This window comes from Crinia signifera, chromosome 4 (genome assembly GCF_055691185.1).
Source record: "Crinia signifera chromosome 4, ASM5569118v1, whole genome shotgun sequence".
In the NCBI taxonomy this organism is placed as follows: domain Eukaryota; kingdom Metazoa; phylum Chordata; class Amphibia; order Anura; family Myobatrachidae; genus Crinia; species Crinia signifera.
The window spans coordinates 283,677,040-283,704,955 of NC_139220.1; the positions used below are offsets into that span (position 1 = coordinate 283,677,040).

The following is a 27,916-nucleotide window of genomic DNA, read 5'->3' on the forward strand; positions in this document are numbered from 1 at the left end:
GCATGCTGGGATGTGTAGTTTCACAACAGCTGGAGGGCCATAGTTTGGACATGCCTGGTGTAGGTTGTGAATGAGTTTGGTCATTTCAGCCAATTATTGGATTTAGTCATAATAGGCGTTGCCTCTGTCTGCTTATTTAATACTCTTTAATTAATTGATTGTTTATTTTATTAGCTTACATTAAAAGTTAAATTTTATCTCTCTTGATGCACTTTATTGATTAATTTAATAGTTTTTCACCCAATTTTTTGTGCTATATGCAAATATATACATTTGAGTACCCCCACACAGAAGTTTTCTATTTCTTTGTTGTATATACCTCCCAACATGTGAGGGAAGGTAAGTGGGACCCTACAAATTTTTTTTTGGGGGGGGGGGGGGGGGGGGGTGCTGCAGTGGCAAGGAGGCGTGGCCTATACTTTTCACCACTGTGGGGGCATGGCCAGCGGCTCTGTCTCTGGGAATAGATGCTGCACACAACAGGCAGGGGGGACTCTCAACTCCCCCCCCCCCCCCCCACACACACACACGCATGAGACACTGCGGGCCCTGGGCTGAACGGGACAGTCCCGCGGTAATCAGGACAGTTGGGAAGTATGCGCATGACCATGGATATACTCTAAAAAAATAAGAGGTAATTATACATTTTTTTGGCTATGCTAAACTACTTAACAAACAGACAGTAAGAAGAACTAGTACAAATGTCACAGAGGAGACACACAGCAATGAATGTGCTCACATATCAGCGTGACCTCTCTATACTACACAATGTGACTTCCTTCTATGAAATGGGACATGTAGATCAGCATAATGTGATCAGCTGTGATGGGAGATGTTTGCTGTCACCACACAGTGTTTACAATATCATTAATGACATTTTGTCAGTGAGTTCTGTGCCCCAGGCTCTGACAGAGCACATACTTCATCCCGGGAACAGCAATCTTACTGTCTCTCCATCTTGCCTTCAAATTACACCCCCCCCCCCCCCCCACCCCCACCATCACAATCACAATCACTATATGTACAGTATTTAAACTTAAAGCACTGCGGAGCAAGCTAGCGATATAGTAATACATGTTATTAAATGATGACTTCCTCTGAGACTTAGCAATTAAGTTCTAAAACACACACATGTACATACTGCTTACAGTCATGTTCTCAGTGTAATTTATCATCTCTCCATCTCATGTCTTAAGCAGTCTATAAGGGAATAGGTATACCCAGCTCATGATGCCTCCTATGCAGGGGCGGATCCAGGATAAAATGACAGGGGGGGCACCATGATAAAAGAGGTTTTAGGTGGGGGAGGGCCAGTGTTAGTGGTGCCAGTGTACATGCTAAGAGAGCGGCAGAGAGAGGGTGGGAATGGGATAAAAAATAGGCCCTGGCATTTAAAGTATGCAGGCCCACCATGGCGACAAAAGTGAAGGATGTAGTTGTGCGCGCGCCGAAGGCGCGCTCTGGAAAAGGGGGTGTGGCCACTCAACAGGGGGCATGTCCTTGAGTGTAGTGTACAACACCATATACAACTTCTACACATTATGCAACAAAATACTAGACCCCATTATACTTGCCCCTTACATATGATGCCAAATGGAATGAGCCAAAATTCACATAATGCCACATGGATTGTGCCAAAATTCACATAATGCCACACGGATTGAGCCAAAATATACATAATAACACACGGATTGAGCCAAAATTCACATAATGCCATGGATTGAGCCAAAATTAACATAATGCCACATGGATTGTGTCAAAATTCACATAATGCCACATGGATTGTGTCAAAATTCACATAATGCCACACGGATTGTGTCAAAATTCACATAATGCCACACGGATTGAGCCAAAATTCACATAATGCCACACGGATTGAGCCAAAATTCACATAATGCCACATGGATTGTGTCAAAATTCATATAATGCCACATGGATTGTGTCAAAATTCACATAATGCCACATGGATTGAGCCAAAATTCACATAATGCCAAATGGATTGAGCCAAAATTCACATAATGCCTCACAAAAGTGAAGGATGTAGTTGTGCGCGCGCTGAAGGCGCGCTCTGGAAAAGGGGGTGTGGCCACTCAACAGGGGGCATGTCCTTGAGTGTAGTGTACAACACCATATACAACTTCTACACATTATGCAACAAAATACTAGACCCCATTATACTTGCCCCTTACAAATGATGCCAAATGGAATGAGCCAAAATTCACATAATGCCACACGGATTGAGCCAAAATTTACATAATAACACACGGATTGAGCCAAAATTCACATAATGCCACATGGATTGAGCCAAAATTCACATAATGCCAAATGGATTGAGCCAAAATTCACATAATGCCAAATGGATTGAGCCAAATTCATAACATGCCATATGGATTGAGCCAAAATTCACATAATGCCACATGGATTGAGCCAAAAGTCACATAATGCCACACAGATTGAGCCAAAATTCACATAATGCCACACGGATTGAGACAAAATTCACATAATGCCACACGGATTGAGCCAGAATTCACATAATGCCACACAGATTAAGACAAAATTCACAATACGCTTCATAAACTGGGACATTGTCCACCAAAGGAACGCATTAAACATTTACACCATAATGTCCATTACACATTAAGTTACACGCTATTATGTCCATTATGTATTATACCAAACACCATAATGCCTATTAAAAATTATGCTACATAAGTGCTGCTTATCTACATGCTCATTGCCACGGGTTCCATGCTCATTGCCAGAGGTTCCATGCTCGTTGCCATGTGGGATTACATGCTCATTGCCAACGGGGAATACATGCTCGTGGTAAATGGGGGACAGCCGCCGCCAGGCAGAAGTGATAGCCACTGACAGTGGCAGAGCCTGGCTGTATTCTGAGCACTGCAGGTCCCAGCTATTTGAAATAATACCCATTTCACACCAGAAAATGCATTCCCAGGTTGGCCCCTTTTACCCCACCTAGTCCCTGCATTTTCTGGTGTGAGGGGGAGAGAAAACAACCCCTCCCCCCCTTTAACCAGTTATCTCATTTAACCGGCTATATCTTCGGAACTAACTGACCCATTTACATGAGACAAGTATCATATTGAAGAACATTTGAGTGGGCTTTGAATGATTTTGGTCCAGTAAAACTGGAACGTTTGGTTCCAGAGTAATCTGCCCTCAAAATCATGAACAGCCATGAAATTACATTTCAAAAATAAAACACGCTATATCTCTGGAACCGATCGACCGATATGGACCATCCTGGTATCATATTGAAGGCCCAGCGATTTGGAATTGAATAACATCAATCACAAGCTCCTGTGATGCCAGGGGGGGACCTGGCAGCTGTCGGAACCGGGTGGGGGTCGGAATTGACGGGTCCCATATTATCCTATGGGGAAAAAATGTTACAGCTTTGCCATGCAATATCTCCGGTTCCCGGGGGGCTAGAGACATGGGGCTGGGCTCGTTGGAAAGCTCTGGTCCTCATCTACAAAATGAATGACAGGGGGGGCACGTGCCCGGGTGCCCCCCCCCTGAATCCGCCACTGCTCCTATGCAATGGATAAGTCGTACTCGCCTGCTCTACCGGAAGGAAAGGGAGACTCAAGAATCTGTGGCAGTCCCCCTGACTCCTGGAAGAGTAGGCAAGGGCAATTGGGAGTCCCCCCTGTCACCATGCGTCTTCTCATGCCCCCACAGTGGTGAAAATGGTGGTGTGGCCTCACGGGAGCACCGTCAGTATAGGCCACATCCAGGGCTATTTTTGTGCAGGCTCCAGCAGGAACTGAGGCCCTTCTTCTAGTTCACTCTTTCAGACAAAATATTTCTTAGATGGACAAAACCATGTGCACTGCAGGTGAGGCAGGTGTAAAACCCCACCCAAATCTAATTATCTCTGCACAAGTAACACCTGCCTCACCTGCAGTGCACATGATTTTGTCCATCTAAGAAATATTTTGTCTGTAAGAGTGAACTAGATTAAGGGCCTCAGTTCCTGCTGGAGCCTGCACAAAAATAGCCCTGGCCACATCCCCTTTACACTAGGTCAAGCCCCGAAAATGTTGGGCGTGTCTATGGTGCGGACAAGCATCTCTCCTCATCCACACCCCTAGCACCCAGTTTTGACACCACTACATTCACCTTGTGTGCATTGAAAGACATACTTACCCTAGATTGTAAGCTTGCAGCAGGGCTCTCCTACCTCCTAGTCTGTCTGTTGTTACCCAGTTTGTTTTATCTCTGTTTACTATTGTAAAGTGCAATGGAATCTGCTGCGCTATATAAGAAACTGATAATAAATAAATAATTGTCTATATGCTGAATTGCACAGACCCAGATCTTACCCAAAAATGTAAACGATTTGTCTGCAAATCTACCGTGCCTTCAACTGTGTAGGTAACTTGGCCTCCAAAGTTGACAGACATTTATACATTGCACTAGTATTGAACTCTGCCATCCATTAAACATCCAATTATGATCAGATCAAGCAGAGCCCATGAGAATAAACACACTTCAGTGTTATAAGATCCGCGCTGTGTCCGTAAATGCGTTACGATAAAGCCAAAACACTGCCTTAATTAGCTGCATTTCTGGGTGTCTGCCGTGACATGGAGGCTGCGCCTGCACACGGGAGGACAGAGTCAGTGTCACTTAGCAGATCAGGTGTCAGCAGTTCCCAGCAGAGGGGAGAAGTAGACAGGCGATCGCTGCTAACAGGGTTATGTGCAAGGGTCGATTATATAAGGTTTAATTATATAGGGGTAGAATGCTGCTTGCAGAGGTATGTGTAATTTCACACTTAATAGCAAGACCTCCTGATTTTTGACTCCTTCCCGCCTTAATAAAGGCGGTAAATAAATATCAGTAAATGTTCTAAACATTTTCTGGCTGAAATATACTGGACGGCAAGTTCTCAAACTCGGTCCCCAGGACCCCAGACAGGTCAGGTTTTCTAGGTGACTTGTCACACAGTGCACCTGCCGGGTGACCTGGAAAACATGACCTGTGTGAGGTCCTAAGGACGGAGTTTGAGAACCAATGAACTGGGCTCATTGGGGCTAATTCAGATGGGGTCAGAGTTCCTATCATTGTTGGTTCCTTAAAACAGCAGTGATACCTCTTAATGGTAACGCAGCAGTAGGCATCTATTAGAAGTAGGGATGTGCACCGGCCACTTTTCTTGTTTCGTGAAACGTCTTTTGGATCTGTATTTTTTTGCTCCTATGATATTATTAACCTCAATAACATTCATTTCCACTCATTTCCAGTCTATCCTGAACACCTCACACTTCACAATATTGTTTTTAGTCCAAAAGGTTGCACCGAGGTAGCTGAAAGACTATGCTAAGTGACACAAGTGGGCGGCACAAACACTTGGCCCATCTAGGAGTGGCACTGCAGTGGCAGACAGGATGGCAGATAGAAAAACTAGGCCCCAAAGAGCACATAATGCCAAATAACAAGGAGGCGCAAGATCAATCAATTAATGGCAGTATTACTGGACTTATGCAGCAGTACCAATGGACTTTAACTTCAGTGCCACTGGACAGGACTTATGCTGCAAGATCACTGGACTATACACAGTGTTACTGGACTGAACTATAGAGTACTTTCACTAGACTGGACTGAACTGGACTACAATACATAATGTATCACTGACTGGACGAAACAACACAGTGTCAACACTACAGCACTAACTGGAATGTCACTATAGTATATACAGCAGTAAGCAGCACTGCATTACCACTGGCACTGGACAGAGCACTTTCAGACCAGTCTGCCCTAAATGGACTGCAGTGGTGGATGTATAAATATAAATAAATAATCTACACAGAGTGCAAAGTACTGATATATATATTATATATATAATATATAAAATTCAATTTAGCAGCTGCAGCAGTGTGATGGCGGGTGGGCAGTGAAGGGAGGCAGGCAGGTGGCCAGGATGTCCTCTCTTCACTTTCTCCTAGACTGGAGTGAAGATGGCACCCGGCCAGCCGCCGCTTTATAGGGTTCAGATCTCGCGAGCTCCGGAGACCCACACTCTGAGCCTGGGCGGAAATACCCGAACAGGCTCCGATTGGGGGTGTTCGGATTCCCCCAGTCCGAACCTGCTCATGCCTAATTAAAAGCAGATGCCTCCTTCCGCAGTACTGACCTGACCTACAGTATGTCCAAGGAAGCAACATCAGACAACGCACTCATCATTGGGTGGCACCTATGGTCATGTGCAGAACGTCCGTCACAGATACCAGGAAATCCCTGGTTTCTTCTCTCCCCTAACCAGCAAAGCTCCTCCCTGCCCCCAGAGGGTATCAGCCTGTCAATCACATGAGTAAATTACGATAATTCGAGGAAGTTGCAGATCCTTCTGGTTTCAAAATGACCCCAATTGTTCTTTAGCCAAGTCTACTGCAGAGGCCCCACCTGTGAATAAACCCTTTAAAGCAAAGAGTTCTTCTTCAAACTCAACAACAAAATCAGGAATGTCATAGTCAATTTGGACATCAGAATCTGGCACTGCTTTGTAAATGGGTCATTATTTATAACCCGAAAACCAAGCTATTGTTCCTGTTGAAGTTCCATCCCTTTACCAAGATGGCCCCCAGGCTAATACTACCCCCCTGCCCCAAATCCTAACCCTAGCCCCCTCCCCTAACTGCCTAACCCTCCCTCTCCATAACCAAACCCTAACCCTAAATCCCCCCACTAGTGCCTTAACCTAATATCCGCTTCCCCGGCCACCCGCTACCTCTCCCTGCAAACTCACCAATTGGGATTCCAGAATCGGCATCCTGAATATTTGGACTGACGGGGTTCTGGCTTTATCCGGCTCCCAAACCATGACTTGTATTGCAGGACTGATAGGACCAGCAATACTAATTCTGCATGCACCCTCTGGAAAAGTGAGGAATCAAATAAAAAGACCTAAGATTTTATAGGAGAAAACCTAAAATGTGACCACGGCCACACATTAATGATAGCCGAAACACCACATACAGTACTTAGGCACCTACCGTATACTACCAATGGGATAGTACCTACATATTTTATTGAGCCGGCTTGTGTCGACAGGCGATTTTTCTTCCCCTGCCATCCTCAATGTTACGGTTGGAGAATATAATAGTGTGCCTGAAGCATGGCAAGCCATTCAAGAAGACGCAGGGTACTTATACGGTGTCCATGTCGACTATGTCGACATTTGGGACAAAAACCCATGAAAACCTCATCTTTTGACCGCAACTAACCCATTGTTGAACTAATTCTTGTGTTGCCCTTCCGAATCTTTTGACCTTAGCCATGTCGACCTATCTCAGGTGTCGGCATATGCTCCGTCGACCGTCAGCGCTCCACCCAATGTATGTTGACCTTCATTGAGTCGACCATATGACCAATCTTTGTGTCGACCTCCCAACCATGTCGACATTAGCCATGTCAACCTAGTTCAGGTGGAGACCCAAGCCCTGATGACCTTTATTGGTCGACCCAATATATATCGACATTCATTGAGTCGACCGTATGCCCCATACCCCATGGAATCATACAGTGCTGACAGAAAGGAATAACACACACATACTGGACACTAATGTAGGGGGAGATTTATCAAAATGAGGCGAAAGATAAGGTACCGGCCAATCCGCTCCCATCATTTTACATAATTGATTGGAACTTTATCTCTCTCTTCTTTATTTCTCTCCACAATTTGATAAACCGCCCCACTAATTGCTACGTTATTGCATTTTGTATAGACACGTTTTGAGCAGTCGTTTTCTTGCTGAAGTGGTAAATTGACCATAATTTTAATACTTTAGTCAGCTCGAAGAAAAGGCAAATGAGATAATATAACCCAATTGCAGATTATAGAGAAACAGATGCTGCAAGGAAAACGTTTCATTACTCAATTAATATCTAATTATACAATTAATTACCATACTCTGTAGACCTGAGCCACTGGTAATTGCAGAGCAGCCATAATGTATAATAAAATCCTATTTGTTGAGGTTGAAATCATAGTATTTAGTTTAACACATAATCAAATGAAAATGTTATTAATAAAATACAAACAATTTATAGCCATAAATTCCACCCTGGAACCTGCTTTTATAATAATACTGCTCTCTAACGCTACTTACTGTACATGAAGGCGGCCGGGTGTCCGCACACTCCTGGTCAGTTCTCCTGTTGCAGGGAGGAAGAATTAGTTTTAAGTTAGAGAAATCATTTCCCTCTAATGAACATATTGGATTTACTACATTCTACTAACCAGTGTTCTTGAAACAAGCATCCTGCAGATCGGCGGCATTGCATCCTGCTGAGTGGCGGCAGTGCATCCTGCTGAGTGGTGGCATTGCATCCTCCTGAGTGTTGGCATTGCATCCTGCAGATTGGTCTCATTGTATCATTCCTGCTGATAGGCGGCATTGCATCCTGCTGAGTGGTGGCATTGCATCCTGCTGAGTGTTGGCATTGCATCCTGCAGATTGGTCTCATTGTATCCTGCTGATAGGCGGCATTGCATCCTGCTGAGTGGTGGCATTGCATCCTGCTGAGTGTTGGCATTGCATCCTGCAGATTGGTCTCATTGTATCCTGCTGATAGGCGGCATTGCATCCTGCTGAGTGGTGGCACTGCATCCTGCTGAGTGTTGGCATTGCATCCTGCAGATTGGTCTCATTGTATCCTGCTGATAGGCGGCATTGCATCCTGCTGAGTGGTGGCATTGCATCCTGCTGAGTGTTGGCATTGCATCCTGCAGATTGGTCTCATTGTATCCTGCTGATAGGCGGCATTGCATCCTGCTGAGTGGCGGCATTGCATCCTGTTGATTGGTGGCATTGCATCCTGCTGATTGGTGGCATTGCATTCTACAGATCAGCGGCATTGCATCCTGCAGATTAGCAACATTGCATCCTGCAGATTGGCACCATTGCATCCTGCTGATTGTCGGCATTGCATCCTACTGAGTGGCGGCATTGCATCCTGCAGATTGGCTGCATTGCATCCTGCTTATTAGCGGCATTGCATCCTACTGAGTGGTGGCACTGCATGCCGCAGATCGGCGGCCTTGCATCCTGATGATCAGCGGCTTTTCACCCTGCTGATCAACAACATTGCATCCTGAAGATCTCACGGCATTGCATCCAGCAGATCGGCAGCATTGCATCCTGCAAATTGGTAGCATTTCATCCTGCAGATCAGCAACATCGCATACCAATGATCGGCGACATTGAATCCTGGAGATGGACTTCATCCTGTAGACATTATATCCTGCAGATCAGTGGCATTTCATACTGCAGATCATCAGCATTGCATCCTGCAGTTTGGTGGCATTGCATCCTGCTGAGTGGCGGCATTGCACATACCTCCCAACTGTCCCGCTTTTCTCGGGAACGCCCGGGTTTTCATCTATTCTGCAGCCTGGGGGTCTGGAGACATAGCCAGCAGCTCAGAGATCCGCTAGCCATGCCCCCACAGCACCGAAAATGGGGCATGGCCTCACGGTAATAGGCCATAGCGCGAGGTGTCCCTCTTCAGGGCTGGACAATGTTGGGAGGTATGCATTGCATCCTGCAGATCATTGGCAATGCATCCTGCTGATTGGTGGCATTGCATCCTGCAGGCCAGTCACATTGCATCCTGCACACCAATGGCATTCCATCCTGCAGATTAGCGGCATTGTGCAGACTTAATAAGAAGTTTTGTTTCCTGCACAGAAAATAACCTGGTATGTTCTTTTTTTGAAAGCATTATAATTGGTGGATATTAATAGTCCTCATACAGATACATGTGCAGATGTGTCCAGTTTCATCTTACTGATTTTCACTTTCAGAAACCAAGGTATCAGGTGAATGCACTGTATTTAATTTACAGCCACTTACACGTATCAATTCCTTATGTACAGCAATTATAACAACAACAGGGCTGCTTCCTTACCGAGATCTGTGCCATTAATTTTTGGTAGAAGTAATAAGACACCTTTATACTCTCTATACATAGTACTAGAAAGCTGGGGACTCCTAGAATGATTTTTGAGGGACCTCCAATGTGGGCTACTACTGTACATGTTTGGGTTTCCAATTCCTGTACTATATATAATCGGTCCAAGTATGTAGTTACTGGGTTCGGTATGAAATACTTTCATTCTCCACCGCAGGAAGGCCGATGGAATCCTGTAGTATTTTAGACCCATCACAGCCTCCCAGAGGTTAACCCTAACCTCCCCACGTCGAAACCCTCCCCTAGGGTGACATTTAATAGTATACAAAAAAATTTGGGGTGATATTTTTGCAAAAACCGTCAGTTATCGAAATCGCATAGTTAAGGAGATGCAAAATGCTGTAAAAAATGTGCATTTTGTAGCATATTCGCACATTCTGAAGTCGCAATTTTTATTAACGCCAGAACTGACAGCCAGATTTTTTCCCATTTTTTCCCATTATAAAGTATACAAATCGCATATTTAATAAGATGTGAAATCGGGAAAGCGTTACTAAAAATCGCAAAAAAAATAGACCAGGTTCCTTCTGACAGACAAGTTTGACAGAACCATGCACAGATCTTTGAGATCTGTGCATGGTTCTATGTTAAAATATGTGTAAAAATTACATTTAAAAAAAAATGGAGCGGGGTCCCCCCTCCTGAGCATATCCAGCCCTGGGCTCATTGAGTCGGACCTGGTTCCAAAAAATCTGGGGGTAGTGCCAGTGCAAGGCACCGGAGCACCTCAGGCGAGGAGGGGGGTGCCCCGGCACTCACACGCTCCATGGGAGGGGGGGGGGTGGTTGAAGCGGCCGGGGGGGCTGATATGCCACAGCATCAGAGTGGGCAACAGTGGCGTAACTATAAATTTTGCTCCCCCCTGCCAAAAAGTGTGTGGTGCCCCCCCTGGGCTCCTATCCAGCATGTTTCCCCAGCATGTGACGTGATGACATCACACGCATAACCGAGAAGCTGAAGCAGGAGAGAGGAAGAGAGACCAGCAGACACTGCTGCTTCTCTTGGCTCCGACACATCCCAGGCCATCCTAGCACGCCCATCCGCCTGCCCATCCTGTACACAGTAGCCAATAGCCGGCTCTGTGTACAGTCAATTAAATAAATGGGGGGATTTGTTGTCTCTGCCATGGCCGCACTCGCGCTGCAGCTGACTCGCCTCCGGTGCTCAGCCAGTAGGCAGCAGCATGTCAGTGCGTCAAGCGAGTGCCGGCGCCCACACAGACCCCGCTGCTGCTTGCTCCCCCAAGCGGCTGCTGGGGCTGCCTTACAGTAGTTACGTCACTGGTGGGCAAGGTGGGGGGGGGGGGGGGGATAGAGAGGGAGCCACTCACCTGATCTGGGGGTGCTGCTCCACACCTGTAGCCAGCATACGGGACCTTAGTTCGGAACACTATTGTGAGTAGGAGCTGTTCTCAAGCCAAAAACCTGCCGCTGTCCCTGTATTTATGTCGCACACAGTTTTTGTGACAAGCAGAAAGATGTGAGGTGTGGAGGACTAATAGCATACTTTGTACAGTCACCTTCCACCCTCTGCTTCTAGATAATACTGCGGGGTGAGCTGGCTGCCTCCAATGTACTGACAGCAGAACCAGGACCGGTCAGAAATACAGGGGACCCCTACGCTTTTTGTCCCCCGTATATTTGGAATTAGGTCCAGCTCAATGAGATGCTCAGGAGGGTGGGACCCCACGCCATTTTTTTTTTTCATTTTTTAACACAAAATCGCACATGTCCTCAAATTCGCACATTTTCATGACTAAAAATCGCACTTTATCGCACATTTTTACCCGAAAATTTTCAAAAGTACGAAAATATGCGATTTTGGAAAGTGCCAAAAAATCACATCCTTTTAAATGTCACCCCTAGTGTCTAACCCAGTGGTTCCCAAACTGTGTGCCGTGGGTTGGTGGTCCAGGATCAGTTTTTTATGTCCATTTTAAAAGTCAAATTGTGGACAAACATAATGAATCCTGTCCACTACCACATAACTGACCCTAAGGATGAGATATAGACACAGAAAAGATATATATACAATAGTAGCGCTATAAATTGAAATATAAAAATTTAATTGTATTAAAAAGGGGGGTACACAATAAGATCAACAATATAAATAACCAGCATGAACACCATTAATTTGCAAATAGAGCTGCTTAGACTGGATCCATTCCTAGTATGCCGTCAGAGTCTATCCAGAGATAACAGATATTGTCTCCTTATGGGGTATATTTACCGCAGGTCGATCCAAATGAGGTATTTAATCCTTTTCAGGAAAGCATTTCTGCGAGGTCCATCACTTGGTAGCTTTAGGATCCTTTGATAAAGCTACTCTTAGGTAGCGAAACACGTCAGGAGTGACTACACCAGCACACCACTCGCCACCTATTGCCTGCCTATTTTATTGGACCCAGACCAGCCGTCACCGGAGCATCAATTCTAACCTCCTATCCGCACAATTGGTAACCCTTGGGGAATCTCCCCTCACCAAGTGATGGACCTCGCAGAAATGCTTTCCTGAAAAGGATTAAATACCTCATTTGGATCGACCTGCGGTAAATATACTCCATAAGGAGACAATATCTGTTATCTCTGGATAGACTCTGACGGCATACTAGGAATGGATCCAGTCTAATCAGCTCTATTTGCAAATTAATGGTGTTCATGCTGGTTATTTACATTGTTGATCTTATTGTGTACCCCCCTTTTTAATACAATTACATTTTTATATTTCAATTTATAGCGCTACTATTGTATATATATATCTTTTCTGTTTTCCTTTCATAGGGACTCTCGATCTCTTGTTTAGTAGCTGCTTCACATCACAACCCCTCACAGCGCCCAATTGTGCTGTTTTACAGCCGTCCCCCCTTTTTTTCGAGATATAGACACAATTTATTAAACTTAATATTTGTATTTGTTATATTTCTGACTTTATCAATAAGAATGACATTTAGCCTAGGGGTGCCAAGAAAACATTTCTGATGCTTCGGGGTGCCGTGATTCAAAAACTTTGGGAACCCCTGGTCTAACCCTAACCTCAGTACTTACCGTTGGGATCCGGTGGGAATCTGACTGTCAGGATTTTCGCCACATCCCTAGTTACCAATTGCTGCTAATTTCTATGGACACTGCTGGATTTGCTGAGTAATGACCCACTGTGGGAAATGGTCATCTATTAGACCACACGCGACAGGTCGACAGTCATTAGGTTGACCACGGAAGGTCGACATGGGCCAAGGTCGTCAGGGTTAAAGGTCGACTTGGGTCAAGGTCGACATGACTTAAGGTCGACTTGGGCCAAGGTCGACATGGTTCTAGGTCGACAGTCATAGGTCGAAATGAGTTTTTCACTGTTTTTTGAGCCGACATGTGCCGACAGGCGGTATTTCATGCCCTACCATCCACTAGGGCGTGGTGGGAGAATAAAACAGTGTGCCGAGCGTAGCGAGGCACTGTGGCCGAAGCATCGCGAGTGAAGCGAGCGATGCGGGGGGCTGCGGTTCAACTCCAACTATGTCCATGTCGACTGTGTCGACATTCGGGGGAAAAAAACAGTGAATCACTCATGTCGACCTAATGACTGTCGACCTAGAACCATGTCGACCTTGGCCCATGTCGACCTTGACCCATGTCGACCTTGACCCATGTCTACCTGTAACCCTGTCGACCTTCCGTGGTCGACCTAATGACTGTCGACTTAAGTGTGGTCTAACAGTTGTACCGTAACCCCAACTGTATAGTAACTTTTCTTGTTCTCTATGCAGAATATGTAATTCTTATTATTACTATAACTGGTCATGCATGTTGCCTAGAAGGCAGTATTTGGTAAAGCTAAAATGTCAAAAGCTACAATATATATTCACTTCAATAAACATGATATGATGGGACTTTGGTGCTTCAAACCCCTCAGGACAGTATTGCATATGGCATGCTATTTAGATGGAGCAACTCAGCAGCTAATGCCCCTTTCAGACCGCACTTTTTACCTGGTATTTTGCCGTTTTTTTACTGTTTCAAAACGGTAATTTGTGCAGTCTGAAAGGTGCAGAGTGAATTTACTGGTTCTATTGAACTGGTATTTCTAAACGGTAATAAAAGCAGGGTCCTATCCGTTTCAGACCCGTTTTTTTTCATCCACTGTTTTCTATGGGTTAAAACGGGTTTAGTGTTGTGAAGGGACAAAAACTGCATAGAAATACCATTTAAAGATATGCAGTGTAAAAGGGGTTTTAGCTGGCAGAACCGTTTTTAGAAACGTAAGTAAGTACAGTAAAGCATCACGCCATCCCGGCGTCAGTTCTGCCCCAGTGGCCTTCTTATTGTACCATTTCGTCCAGCTCGTATACTGTTCCAAGTGTTTGCTTTTGCTGCACATTACTAAGAAATCTTATCTTAGGAGAAATCATTTACCACCCACTAGTACAAGGTGTGAAGACCTAGGTTACCCAGCCCTTCTCAGATTGGCCCAGTGGTGTATCCATTTTACTTGTGAGTGTGTTCGTGCAAGTGGTTTTTAGGAAGTCAGATACAGTATGTCATTTCCTCCCGGTCCCTGAAACTGACTTGGGTAGTGAGCATGGGAGGCTCCAGAGGGGGGGGGGGGGGGGGGTGTTTGGATGCAGCGCATTTCACAATTCAAGGAGGGGAGGCCACCAACTACCATTCCTAACTGACTCACTGGCAATGGGTGTGGCTCCCCTATAGGAGAATCACCTGCAAATAGCAGCGAATGGGGATAAAAGCTGTCTGTGTCCCACAAAAAGAGAAATAGGGCTGCATGGTAGTGGTGGGGGAAGAGCCAGCTTAGAATAAGAGGGAGAGGCAAAAATGGGATCCACCGGTGGTTACAGGTTTTCAGTTGCGAGAAGGGGACCCTGGCCCCCCAGACGGTTACATAATTCAGTTGTAATAAGGGCTGGTGGACCGCAGTGGTATATTTGCCACCCAAATTAAGTAACAGTAAATTTGTAATCAAGTTAATAAATTGTGACCTTTTAATTTGCCATAAATAACATAAATGTTATAAACAATAGAGCATTGTGTACATTTTGTTAGCTATAGTAATATACTGTAGATCACTTAGGGGCCCATTTATCAATTATCGCATTTACAATGAGATCTGGGCGGAATATTATCGCCCAGGATAGCATTGTAGAATGCGATCTTAGAGCTGGGATGTATAATCCCTTTGCTCGCAGGGACCTATGGGGAGGCGGCCGGCAGTGGTGCAGGGGGGATCGCAGCAGGGATCGGAGATTGATACTGCGGTCCTCCTTTGGTACATTGGGGTGATACTTTACATGTGTTTTGGGGGATTTAGCCACAAATATGATTTGATAAATACGGCCCTAAGACTGTGTTACATCATCATGCACTTTCCATGTACTGTACTAGCCTGCTCGCTCTTCTGGCTCCCTCGGGAGCTGCTGTGGACGCTCCTCGTGTAAAGTTGGCTTGGCTCACACCTAGACAATCTGTAACTGTTCATTACTTGTCTCTTTCTGTAATTATTGTCAAGGGCTCAGTTAGCTACCACTGAGAGCAGTAACTGACTGTATTATCATTGAAAATTAATTGAATAATGCAGCATTCTAAATGAAACATCTGCCTAGGAACACATTGTAGAATATATTATCTGTGTAGACCATCTCCTGGCATCCCTCCCAGATGCGAGTGGTCCAGGTCTAGGAGATTTCCCAGAGTGCACACTGACGGGGATGGACGAATCTTGGCTCAATCCCAAGGGTCCTGAAATAGACAACAGAGATAAGTAGTTCTGGCTCCAAGTATCTGAGCTATTGCCAGGGCTTCACCCAGTGAAAAAACACATGGCCTACATTGAGACAGTCTGTCATTCTTCATGCTGCTGTGCTCAGTGGACACAGGGGGTTATTCTGGTTGATTCACAGGGCTGTGAATTCGCAGCCTTGTGAGTCCACCCAACCCCACCCGACGAATGAATGCCCACCCGCCGTCCCCTAGAAGTGCGGCTTCGCCCTCACAGGCTGCGTATGGATGTTTTGCATAAACATCCATTCGCATGCCTCGGGTAACCGCCCACATCTTTCGATGGTCACGACCATCGAATTATGTCACTTATGAAGTCACTTACATATGTGTGCACGCTGGCGTGGATATGGGCGGGCAGCTGACATCCAGTGATGTCAGCTACCCGCCCCCCCGCAGTGCCTCATTACCATGAGAATGCCCAGCGTTCTCATGGGAACGGCCATGGAACGCTCGGCATTCCCATATGGTAATGGTGCAGCCTGGAGCCCCCCGCCCATCTCCGCCCACCCCCCCCCCCGGACGTCGTCATGGGTGCGTGCACCCGGCGAACCAAAAGTTTGCCGTAGGTGCACGCACCCTACATCTGCACATGCACAGACGCGCACCATCGGTCCTCCATGCGAATGCACAGAGGACCGAATGGATAAGAATAACCCCCATAGTGTCTTCTGCTGCATAGTATAGAATACTGTGACCTATGTACATTTATGCATTGTTCTATCTGCTTCTCTGCATCCCACCCCCCCCCCCTGCACACCGATTTCCCTGCACACATGCAAATGGTTTTTAGCATAAACATCCATTTTCAGCCTTGCGTGATACATACCGCAACACATAATCAGAAATATATCTATTGTATTTATTAAAATACATTTGACAATTTGGAAAAGTGGCCACATAAAATAAAATGTTATATAACATATATAAGATAAACATATACAAATCTGTAGTATAACTTTAAAAAACACAAGAAATTGTTATTCCGCAAAAATAGTTTTTTTCATATACTTTGGGATTTGCTTTTGATCTTTGCTTCGAGTCACCTGTCCTGCGGTGTTGGATGGTAAATATAATAACAAGATGTAATTAGCGGTTATGTAGATGTCAGGCTGTGATTGCCTGTAAAGGAAAATCCTTCCTAGAAATAAAATGACCGAGAGTCTATGGACATGCAGGCACTGCATAATTCGCCCACGGCGCCATCACCATCAGTGGCAAACGCAGGATTTTTAGAGGGGGGGGGGGGGGTTCCAAATATAATCCAAAATATCCCACTGTGTAGCACATTGAAGTAAGTATGGGAGTCTGGTGAGCAGTAACAGCCCTGAAAATTGGTATTTTTATACACAGGACACTGTATTAATATTTAACAGTTCAGATGTTCTATAGAGCATAGACCAGGGGTTCCCAATCTTTTTTGAAGCACGGCACCCTACAGTATCAGAATTTTTTCACAGCACCCCCTAGGCCAGGGGTGTCAAACTCAAATTCATCGGGGGCCGCATTAGCAGTTTGGTCACCCTCAAAGGGCCGGTTGTATCTGTAGGACTATGTGTCCACTCTTTATTATAATAAATTATTGTCACTGAACTGCAGTGCATTAGGGCACACGCTGCCTGCACAGGGGGGCAGCACTCAGTCTTAGGGCATATGTCCTGCTTATTATCATGGGACACAGCAATTAATGATGGGCTGCAATGTGCCAGTGCACACACACACACATAGGCAGAGAGTTTGACACTTACCGGCTCTGATGAGTCCACTCCAGTCTGAACTGCTCCACCACCAAGGACACAGCTGCACTCTCACACAGGCGCATTTCCCCCTCCCTCCTGTGAGTAGCGCTCCTCGCACTATCTATCCAGGAGTGGGGGTCAGCGTGCTCCCGGTCACTGTGCAGTGCACACTCAGCAGTAAGTGACCTGGAGCGCACAGCAGCAGCAGCACCATTCACCACGACGGACCTGCTCTTTCCTCTCTCTGGCTCCTATACAGCAGGTGGGAGCGGAGGAGGGATTGACAACCGGCGGCATTGCGCTAGAGGGCAGACGTTCTCTGGCTTGTAGGCTGCCGTGCATGCGCTGAAGAGGCGGCTTTCTTGTTTAAAAAAAAATCGAGAATAAAAGGTGAAGGCTGGCGGCGGCTGCGCGGGCCACATGAAGAGGTCTGGCGGGCAGGATTTGGCCCGCGGGCCTTGTGTTTGACACCCCTGCCCTAGGCTAAAATATATAAAAAAAAACAGAATACATATAACATTAAGTAGATTGGGTTTATATGTGATTCTTAGGTTCAGTTATGAGGTGAAGGGCAGGATTTGCTTCTGTTTGTACACATTTTATAATAGGCAGCCACAAACACTGGTTTTGACCATAAATTAGTGTTCATTCTTGCACCCGCTATCTTCTAAAACCCCTGCAGTTCCTCTTCCCTGCCTGGGGTGTCGCTGTCTGCTGTAGTGCTTCTAGCACAGTGTGGTCTGTATATCAGCACTGATATGCAAACCAGACCTGTGCTAGAAAGACCACAGCAGACAGCGACACCCCAGGCAGGGAGGAGGAACTGCACGGGTTAGAATGAGCACTACATAAATAACCGTAAATAATTTGAATTGGTCCTAGACCATCAACCCGGGACACCCCTGCAAGTGTCCCGAGGCGCCCCAGCGAGCCACGACACACAGTTTGGGAACCACTGGCATAGACTGTTTTAAATAAGATAAGTGGTCAGGAAAAGGTTAAAAATATAATAAATAAATAAATACACAAACATAACAGAACCAGTACGGCACTTTCTAAGCTCACAATCTCTCACTTTATGGCTCCTTTCTCTTCCTCCTGGCAGCTACTCTCTGGTCCTGGGGTAGCCAAGTAAAGTCCTCTAGAGCTAACAACAGTTAATGTTTTCCAGATCGCACCCTGTAAGGGGATGCAGGGTGATGCAGACAGTCAGTGTCAGAATGCCCGGAAGAAGTCTGTGGCATGTAATCTCCATGATTGGTAAGGGTCGCCAGATCAGCTGGCAGTAGCAGTAGACGTACCTTGTGTCAGGACAGATGCAGACCACTTTTGAAAGGTGTTATTATTATTATTATTATTAATAATAACATTTATTATTATTTATTATTTATATATACAAGCGTTCCGCAGCGCCCGCATCTGCCCTGACTTATGGCTTCCAGGCTCCTGATCACCAGTGATGTTCACATGGCTAAAAGGTGTGAAAGGGGGGCTGGACGAGGCTTCGTTTTTGGGGCGGAGCAAGGCTGATGTCACCAAGCCCTGCCCCCATAGCCGGCTGCCGCCTTAATTCGCAGGTCCGTGGATAGGGGAGAATTGTTTGGAGAATTGGAACGGGGGTGATGAAAGGTCTGTATACACAATTACCCTTACTCACACTAGAACAAAGTAGATGGTGCACATAAAGGTTTCTTTACATAAGTTCACCACGGGTGTGTTTTCTAGTGTGAGTGAGGGTACGCCTCTAGTGACCCAATCCCAGATTCCTATTCATACCATGTGGGCTGAATAGATGTTTTTCTCACACACGCTTTTATTTATTTTACATATTCCGTCTTCCTGAGGAACATCGGATAATTGTGTATACAGACCTTTCATCGCCCCCGGTCCAATTCTCCAAACAAGCTTTCCGAATTTAGGGGTTGAGTGGTGACCCTGTATTTGTGGATCCGGCTGAAGAAAGTTGTTTGCGCCTTGGGACTTATTCTCTTTTTTGTTTGTAATTGGCTAATCTCCCTAACTTGTTAACCAATGATCTTCTGTGTGAGGCTGGTTCAATCACTCACTCCCTAGGAGTTTATAGATGCTTCTGCTCATCCAAGCACTCCCTCATCATACCAGAAGCACGGACAGCTAGAGGCCCACATTATATTGCATCAATGTCCGTCATTGATTTATTACTGACACATTAGAAACACAAGTGTAAAAAAGTTTTAAAAAGCGACAACAGAAGAATCTGAATAACATTAGTAGTGATGGAGATAGCGGTCTCGGACCACAACCCATTAGTGTGGGAAGTGCTGTATGAAAGTCAGAAGCAGCAGAGAGATGATCTATTACACTGATCTATATTTCTCTTAGTACCAGTCAATACTTGTTACTGTTAGGAAACTGGGTGCTAAGAGTACACCCCACTAAGTAGCCCTTATTATGGGCAGAGTCCTTTATTACTGTTGCTTCGGTCATGCCCAATAAAAAGGAACCCAACGTGATTGGACGCAGCTTTTCCTCATGCCTAGTTCTGTTGCGTCTCATATACAACTTTGTGTTATACCAGTTCCTATGTGGCTAACATTGCAGCCTAGTTGTGTCTATAGCACACTGTGAGAGACTTTTTTGCGTCAGGCGTCTCATGCTACATGGCGTACGGGCACCCAGTAGTGAGGATACATATATAGGTCAACTGCAGCACAACCCAGTGAGAAGTGCAAATCAGAGAGCTACTTTCACATGTAATATATGGAATTACATTATGTCCTGGTTGGCTGTTTGAGCTTGATTCAACAACGTGTACCTTAAATATCGCCTCAAGAGAGAGTAAGGGTAGATGAAGCCACTGTGCATAATGACCAGCAGTACGGGCAGCCCCCCTAGTGCCAGAATGAGCGGGATCTAGTGAGGTTCACATGACCTACTATTAATGATCTGTTCCCATCCCAAGCCAGCCATTATTATATAATACTGTTTTATTTGTTTGCAACATAGGGCCTGATTCGAACAGGTCAGCACCATCCGCCACACCGCCGAACCAAATTCGCCCTCTTCCAAACAAGCATGAATCAGGCTGATATTATGGATGTGGGGTTCCGTTTTTTAGAAATCTGAACCAACCTGAATTTAGGGAATCCAAGTCGAATTGAGTCCTGATTTGACAGTTCAGAATCTTGATTTCAAACTTGGATTTAAAATCAGAACCTTGGGGTTTGGATAACTGGTACTGTAATGGTGTGTACACACTGTACTTTTTGCCCTCCCATGTTGACGATATAGTCAACATCTGATCGGAATCGGATGCAGATCGCAAAGGGTTTTAACCCTTCAGATCCCGATCCGATTCCAATGCGCGTTCACGTATCGCAAGGCAGAAAGCCTTGTCTGCCTTAAATATATAGTGCAGATCTGCACTATATAGTCAGACTTGTATGCAAATCGGATGTGCCTTCAGATACTATCCACGATCCGATCGGATCGTGGATAGTATCTGAAGGCACATCTGACCGTGTGTACACACCATAAGTCCCTGCCTTGTGATTTGAGGAGCCATTTCAGACAGGAGAGTAGTCAGAACTGATGAGAGATGACTGGAAATTAATGGCATTGATGTGAATACCGTAGAAACAAAAATAGGTACACATAACATGACTTTAGCTGTTTTTAACAATTTCCAAGAAATTCCAAATTAAAACCAAATCTGAATCTGGACCAAAACACTTTTTTACTCCAAAAAAAAAAAAAAAAACCCACTGAGGATCCATTCACAACTGTGGAATTTCCTAGAAAACGAGATCATCCGAATTTCCACTTTCCGGGGAATCTGAGTACCGGCTCAGGTTTTCATACCTTGCTCGGGATCCAAAACAATGCAAAACATCATCATCCTGGTGTCAGATCTCGTGTGAATTGGATTCAATATACTGTAAATCCCTCCCATGGAGATTTGGGCTGCCGGAGATGTTAGATGTCCGACAGAGATTGAGAACAGATTACAATGAAGGTTCAAAGTGCACAAGAGGACACTGTTGGGTAGTGGAACCCACGTCCCTTACTTTTAGTGTTAATACTGGCTGAGCTAGTTTTATGTAAGCTGTAGGAGTTTGTGTGGTGTGTGTGTGTGTGTGTGTGCACAGGTGTAACTCTGGGAGGCAATGGAGTCATCTGCCAACGGGCTCCTGCTCCCCAAGGGGGCACCTCTCCTCCTCTGCATTTGAAATAGTTAATTGGAAGCAATCGATATCGCTTATATGGCTGACTCCCCCTCCTGGCAGGACCAAAGGCATCACAGTCTCTTTATTTTAAACATACAGTAATCTACATAACATACATACATACATGCATACTGTACATACATTTATACAAGGTGCTGTGTGTGTGTTTGTGTATGGGGGGAGGGGAGGGCACCAAGATTTATCTTGCATCCGGGCAAGTGGGACGAACTTAAGCCACTGAGTGAGTGAGTGTGTGTGTGTGCGTACGCACACAATATATACAGTTTATAAAATGTATATGCAATAATCAGTCTGTGACCAATGGTGGAGCTGCAATGTTTCATTAAAATAGCATGGCACTAGATGACTCAGAAAGCACAGCACACTAATTCTGGATTCAGTGATTGTTTTCTCATGTCAAGCATATAATCAGGGTTCCCCCGCACGCTGTGAGGCTCTCGGTTCTGGTGGCTTTTATCCATCCATAGATCTGTGTCTCTGTCCATTAACCCACATCCCCTCCCCACCCCACTCCCTCCACCCTATCACCGCCTTCCCTTGGCAACGTCTAACCACTTTTCTAGACCAGTAATAAAATGAATGAGGCATTTGGGGTCAATACATTTTAATTCGTTAAATGAAGAAAAATGCAGAATTGCAGACGGAGTATAAAGATATTTATATACAGGGAACGAGAGCTGCAGGGGTTCCCGCTGCTAACTCATCTCCTGTCAGGTTCCCGATAGATGCGGTTTGCAGGTAACTCATATTTTATTCAGTTTCCTATTTGTGGGTTTACAAGTAGATTTGTTTATTTTTGGTCAGTTCATGTCAATCTGATTGCAACATTATTCAACGGACAGAAGATCGGCTCAGTAACTTTCATTTCCTCACGACAGAAATCTGCAGAGCATCTCTCCTGAGGTCTCTCCCGCTGTATACCTGCAGATCATCTCTCCACTCTGCAGATTATGGCTCACTCGCATTACATTCTTTCAGTCTCACTCCTATTCCCTCTATTCCTATTTATACATATATTTACCTCACAGACTTGTGTTCTACCTACCACGGTCATATAATTATCTAGAAGCAGAGGGCGGAAGGTGACTGTACAAAGTATGCTGTTAGTCCTCCGCACCTCACATCTTTCTGCTTGTCGCAAGAACTGTGGTTCACATCCCATTGTGCAGGGTGCCCTTGGGTTATATACAAGTTTAAAGTTCATCCATCTCAGGGAAGGCACAATTTCCCCATCTTCCCCATCCCTCTGGGCTCTCTCAATAGAGGACAGTGAAAAACAGGAAGATGGCGGTGTACAAACCACTGGCTTGGCACCGAGTTATCCCAGAGTGGTCCTCGTATATCGCTAAGTCTGGTATATGGTCTGCATTTAGATGTGACTGTGGAGAGAAGAAAGGGATGGTGTAAATACAGGATGAAGGCCCATAAAATAGACAGTATTGGTTTATTAGAGGGGGGGCAGCAAAGAGTAACACACACACACACACACACACATACACAGTGCATATGGTAGGCTCTATGACATGGGTCTTCAAACTGCGGCCCTCCAGATGTTGTGAAACTACAAATCCCAGCATGCCTTGCCACAGTTTTAACACTCCCTAATAGCAAAACTGTGGCAAGGCATGCTGGGATTTGTAGTTTCACAAACATCTGGAGGGCCGCAGTTTGAAGACCCATGCTCTATGACATAAGAACATATCATGCTTAGTATATTGTCATGGTACAGACATATGGAAGACATGTCAGTGTAAAGACAAGTCCTCCGCCATCAAAAAGCATTTGGCAAACTGTGGTTAACAAGAAGAATCCATTGTCTGATAAGCAAGTACCATAGATTAGTCTGTGAGTCACCCAGCGCAGAGTATTCAGAGAATGAATAGAGCACACAGCAGGTAAATATCAAACGTACAATACACACTGACGGTACTGAATGAAGACGGATTTACGTCACAGAATACATAGGACACAGGATAAACGTGTAGATTGAAGAACGCAGGGCACAGAACACATAGGACACCAGAGGAGGGTATAGAATGAAGAACACGGGGCACAGAACACATAGGACACAGGATGAGGGTATAGAATGAAGAACACAGGGCACAGAACACCTAGGACACGGGATGAGGGTATAGATGAAGAGCACAGGGCGCAGAACACCTAGGACTCAGGATAAGGGTATAGATGAAGAACACAGGGCACAGAACACATAGGACACAGGATGAGGGTATAGATGAAGAACACAGGGCGCAGAACACCTAGGACTCAGGATAAGGGTATAGATGAAGAACACAGGGCACAGAACACATAGGACACAGGATGAGGGTATAGAATGAAGATCACAGGGCACAGAACACCTAGGACTCAGGATGAAAGTATAGATGAAGAACACAGGGCACAGAACACATAGGACACAGGATGAGGGTATAGAATGAAGAACATAGGGCTCAGAACTCCTAGGACACAGGATGAGGGTATATAATGAAGAACACAGGGCCCAGAACTCCTAGGACACGGGATGAGGGTTTAGATGGAGAACACAGGGCACAGAACATCTAGGACACAGGATTATGGTATAGAATGAAAAACACATGGCACAGAACACATAGGACACAGGATGAGGGTAAAGAATGAAGAACACAGGGCACAGAACACATACAGTGGGACACAGGATGAGGGTATAGATGAAGAACACATGGCACAGAACATCTAGGACACAGGATTATGGTATAGAATGAAGAACACAGGGCACAGAACATCTAGGACACAGGATTATGGTATAGAATGAAGAACACAGGGCACAGAACACCTAGGACACAGGATGAGGGTATAGAATGAAGAACACAGGGCACAGAACACATACAGTAGGACACAGGATGAGGGTATAGAATGAAGATCACAGGGCACAGAACACATAGGACACAGGATGAGGGTATAGAATGAAGAACACAGGGCACAGAACACATAGGACACAGGATGAGGGCAAAGGCGTAACTACCATAGGTGCAAGGGGTGCAGCTGCTATGGGGCCCAGAGCTGAAGGGGGCCCATCTTTCCTGTCTAAGTAATATGTTTTACATACATTTATCACCATCAGTTGCTAAATAGGGGGCCCTTACAAACTTTTGCTATGGGGCCCACGAATATCTAGTTACGCCCCTGGATGAGGGTATAGAATGAAGAACACAGGGCACAGAACATATAGGATTTCTTTAATTGACAGAAATCCTCGAAACATGACATGTTAGTAAACTTGTGGATTGAGGTTGGGAACTACTGATCCATACCCTCCAACTGTACCGATTTTGCCGGTACAGTACCGTTTTTTAACAGTCTGTACCGGCAAAATCAGTTTGTACCGAATGTACCGGTTTTCTGCAACAGGACTGTGTTGGGAGCGCGCGTCCTGGGGCAACAGACCAGCTGTCGTAGCGCCCCATTCTAAGTACCCCGCTCCCCGTGGACCCCGGCATGGAGGTGGCGGCACCACTCGCCCAGTTTGACGAGGACTGGCAGGACTTTTACAAGTTCCGTCCTCCGTCCTCTTCCCTCCGGGAGCAGCAGCCGCCTGGACAAGGTTCCCCCTCAGCAGCAGCAGATCCCTTCCCCGGGGGCCTGGGCGCTCTCGAGGACCTGGCCGAGCTGGACAACGGATTCTCTGACACCCACCACATCGCCCCGTCCTGCCGATCACCGAGGAGGGCATGTGTACTGTATTGTAGTGTGATGCAGGCAGCGTGTAGTGTATTGTAGTGTGATGCAGGCAGCGTGTAGTGTATTGTAGTGTGATGCAGGCAGCGTGTAGTGTATTTTAGCATACCCTCCATCATGGCTAGACTCTCCCCCCCCCCCCCCTCTCCTGCATTTTTTTAAATACATACCTTTGAAAAAAGTATACATTCGGAAAGGGGGCGTAACCACGCCCCCTTTATCCATGACCACGCCCCCTTTCAGTAGGTGTACCAATTTCTGCCCTAAAAATGTTGGAGGGTATGCTGATCCACACAATGCAGTTGACATGATTTATAAAGCTGTCGTTGATTAGTGCACCTGGATGGTCAGGCCACCTGCACTACAAGATGCATGCCGGCTGTCTGATTTTGGGAGATATCTCCACAGTTACAGTCATACCTCCTACCATTAGTGGGTGCACCCAGATCATACATATCTGACTGCTAAGCTATTGGGTCCAGACAGATGTCCCCCTGTGCATCATGTAGAGATCTGCTTAGCATAGTATACTGTAGTTTAAATATTAGTGGATGTGGCCACACCTCCTGGATTTGGCGAGGCCCCCAGTACCCAGGCCCTTTACTACTCTTGACAACCCCGATTGTCCAAAGTGACACGTAAATAACTTCCCATTTGTGTTACACCTCTATGCAGCTGTGATCTCTCGCTACCCAATAGCTGGAGTTGTTTTATAGTACCTCAGAAACACAGATCCTAAACTGCGCAGTGCTGCTATTCTTCATGTCCTGCAAGCAGAAACAACACACATTAGGGCCTATTATACAGGGAATGTAGAGAACCAATAACCCAACACATGTCACAACTCAGATCAAACATGACCAAACAACTACAAAGTGCATGAGCGTATATGTGTTCCAGAGTAGACATGACATGCCTCCCCCCCCGCCCCTACTGTAAGTGGGTTTTACCTGGATCAGGTCACATATGGCTGGGTTGGTCTCATACAGGGTGTTGCTGTCACTCTGGTTGTCTGGTAGAAGGTGCCTCCTCTCAGCTCTGGGAGTTGCAGTTGTGTGAGGAGGCCTGGGGACACTCTGCTTGTGCACCACATCCGTACCATTGCCAAAGGCATGAATTGCATTTTCTAGAGGGTTAAAAAGAACAGTATCAGCAGCTGGTCTTATACATGTGATTGACAGGTTCAAAAGTCTGCAGTGTTAGTGGTTGTGCACTCTGACATTCTATCATGCACCTGACCTGACTTACTACTACAGTATATTGCCACAGCTACTACAGTATATGCCCACAGCTACTACAGTATATTCCCACAGCTACTACAGTATATTCCCACAGCTACTACAGTATATTCCCACAGCTACTACGGTATATTCCCACAGCTACTACAGTATATTCCCACAGTTACTACAGTATATTCCCACAGCTACTACGGTATATTCCCACAGCTACTACAGTATATTCCCACAGCTACTACAGTATATTCCCACAGCACTGTGACCAACCCTGACTTTGTACTTCATGCCTATGATAAATGAATCAACAGTACATCAAGGTCGATTCTCTCTCCCATCAGGCAGAGCCTCTCCCTCATTCTTGTCTCCTGGATCTGGACACGTCATAAGCTGCTGTGTCTCTGTGCACAGTGCAAATGGTAACGTTCTGCATAGGTGGATGCAGTGTCAATAAGAAACGCACATGGGCAATGTTGGCCATGTGCAGTCACATAACTCTTGGCACAGTCTTATTTTTCTGTCATTATCCCACCATCGCTCCCATGGGATAGGACATCATCCTTCTCCTTCCACCCATTCCCATATTTTGCACTCACGTAGGCAGCGGTTCTGAGTGAACTCTTTCAGGTATAGTTCACATTGGGTTTCCTGGTCACCACTCCCGTTACAAGTGCACCATGGTCCTATGGACAGTGAATGGGGTTCTGAGTCCAGGAAGTTCAGAGCCACGTCATGCCCTGTGGAGAGGAGGAGACTGTCAGTCAGTGAGTAAGGAAATAGGTATCTAATATACTAACAGAGCAACGGAGGGAAATACATAACTTACCAATCAATCCTGCATATGCCCCCAGGCATGCCGCATAGTTATCCCTCACACAGCCGCTGGCAGACTGACTGGAGCTCTGACAGTTGGTTACAAAATCTGCCAACCTAGACCTGAAATCATTACAGAACATAACAGGTGAGTGCAGTCCAGAAGAGATAACAGATGAGTGCAGGACAGAAGAGATAACAAATGAGTACAGTACAGAAGAGATAACAAATGAGTACAGTACAGAAGAAATAACAGATGAATGCAGTCCAGAAGAGATTGCAGGTGAGTGCAGTACAGATAACAGGTGATTGCAGTACAGAAGAGATAACAGATGAGTGCAGTACAGAAGAGATAGCAGATGAGTGCAGTACAGAAGATATAACAAATGAGTGCAGTACAGAAGAGA

The 27,916-nt window shown here is 45.6% G+C and overlaps 2 protein-coding genes across 2 annotated transcripts in view; one reads left to right on the forward strand and one right to left on the reverse strand.

Annotated features, from left to right (window-relative positions):
• Positions 1-27,916, forward strand: part of LOC146072624 (uncharacterized) — a 101,265-nt gene that overhangs the window by 18,674 nt on the left and 54,675 nt on the right. The gene's annotated exons all lie outside the window — the stretch shown is intronic.
• Positions 22,341-27,916, reverse strand: part of GFRA2 (GDNF family receptor alpha 2) — a 37,023-nt gene continuing 31,447 nt past the window's right edge. Inside the window, exons 5-9 of the mRNA XM_083184804.1 lie at positions 27,523-27,632; positions 27,293-27,433; positions 26,415-26,590; positions 26,184-26,231; positions 22,341-23,132 (exon numbers count right to left, since the gene is read on the reverse strand). Of these exons, the coding sequence (XP_083040930.1) occupies positions 23,010-23,132; positions 26,184-26,231; positions 26,415-26,590; positions 27,293-27,433; positions 27,523-27,632 (598 nt within the window). The 3' untranslated portion in view covers positions 22,341-23,009. The remainder of the gene's footprint in view (positions 23,133-26,183; positions 26,232-26,414; positions 26,591-27,292; positions 27,434-27,522; positions 27,633-27,916) is intronic.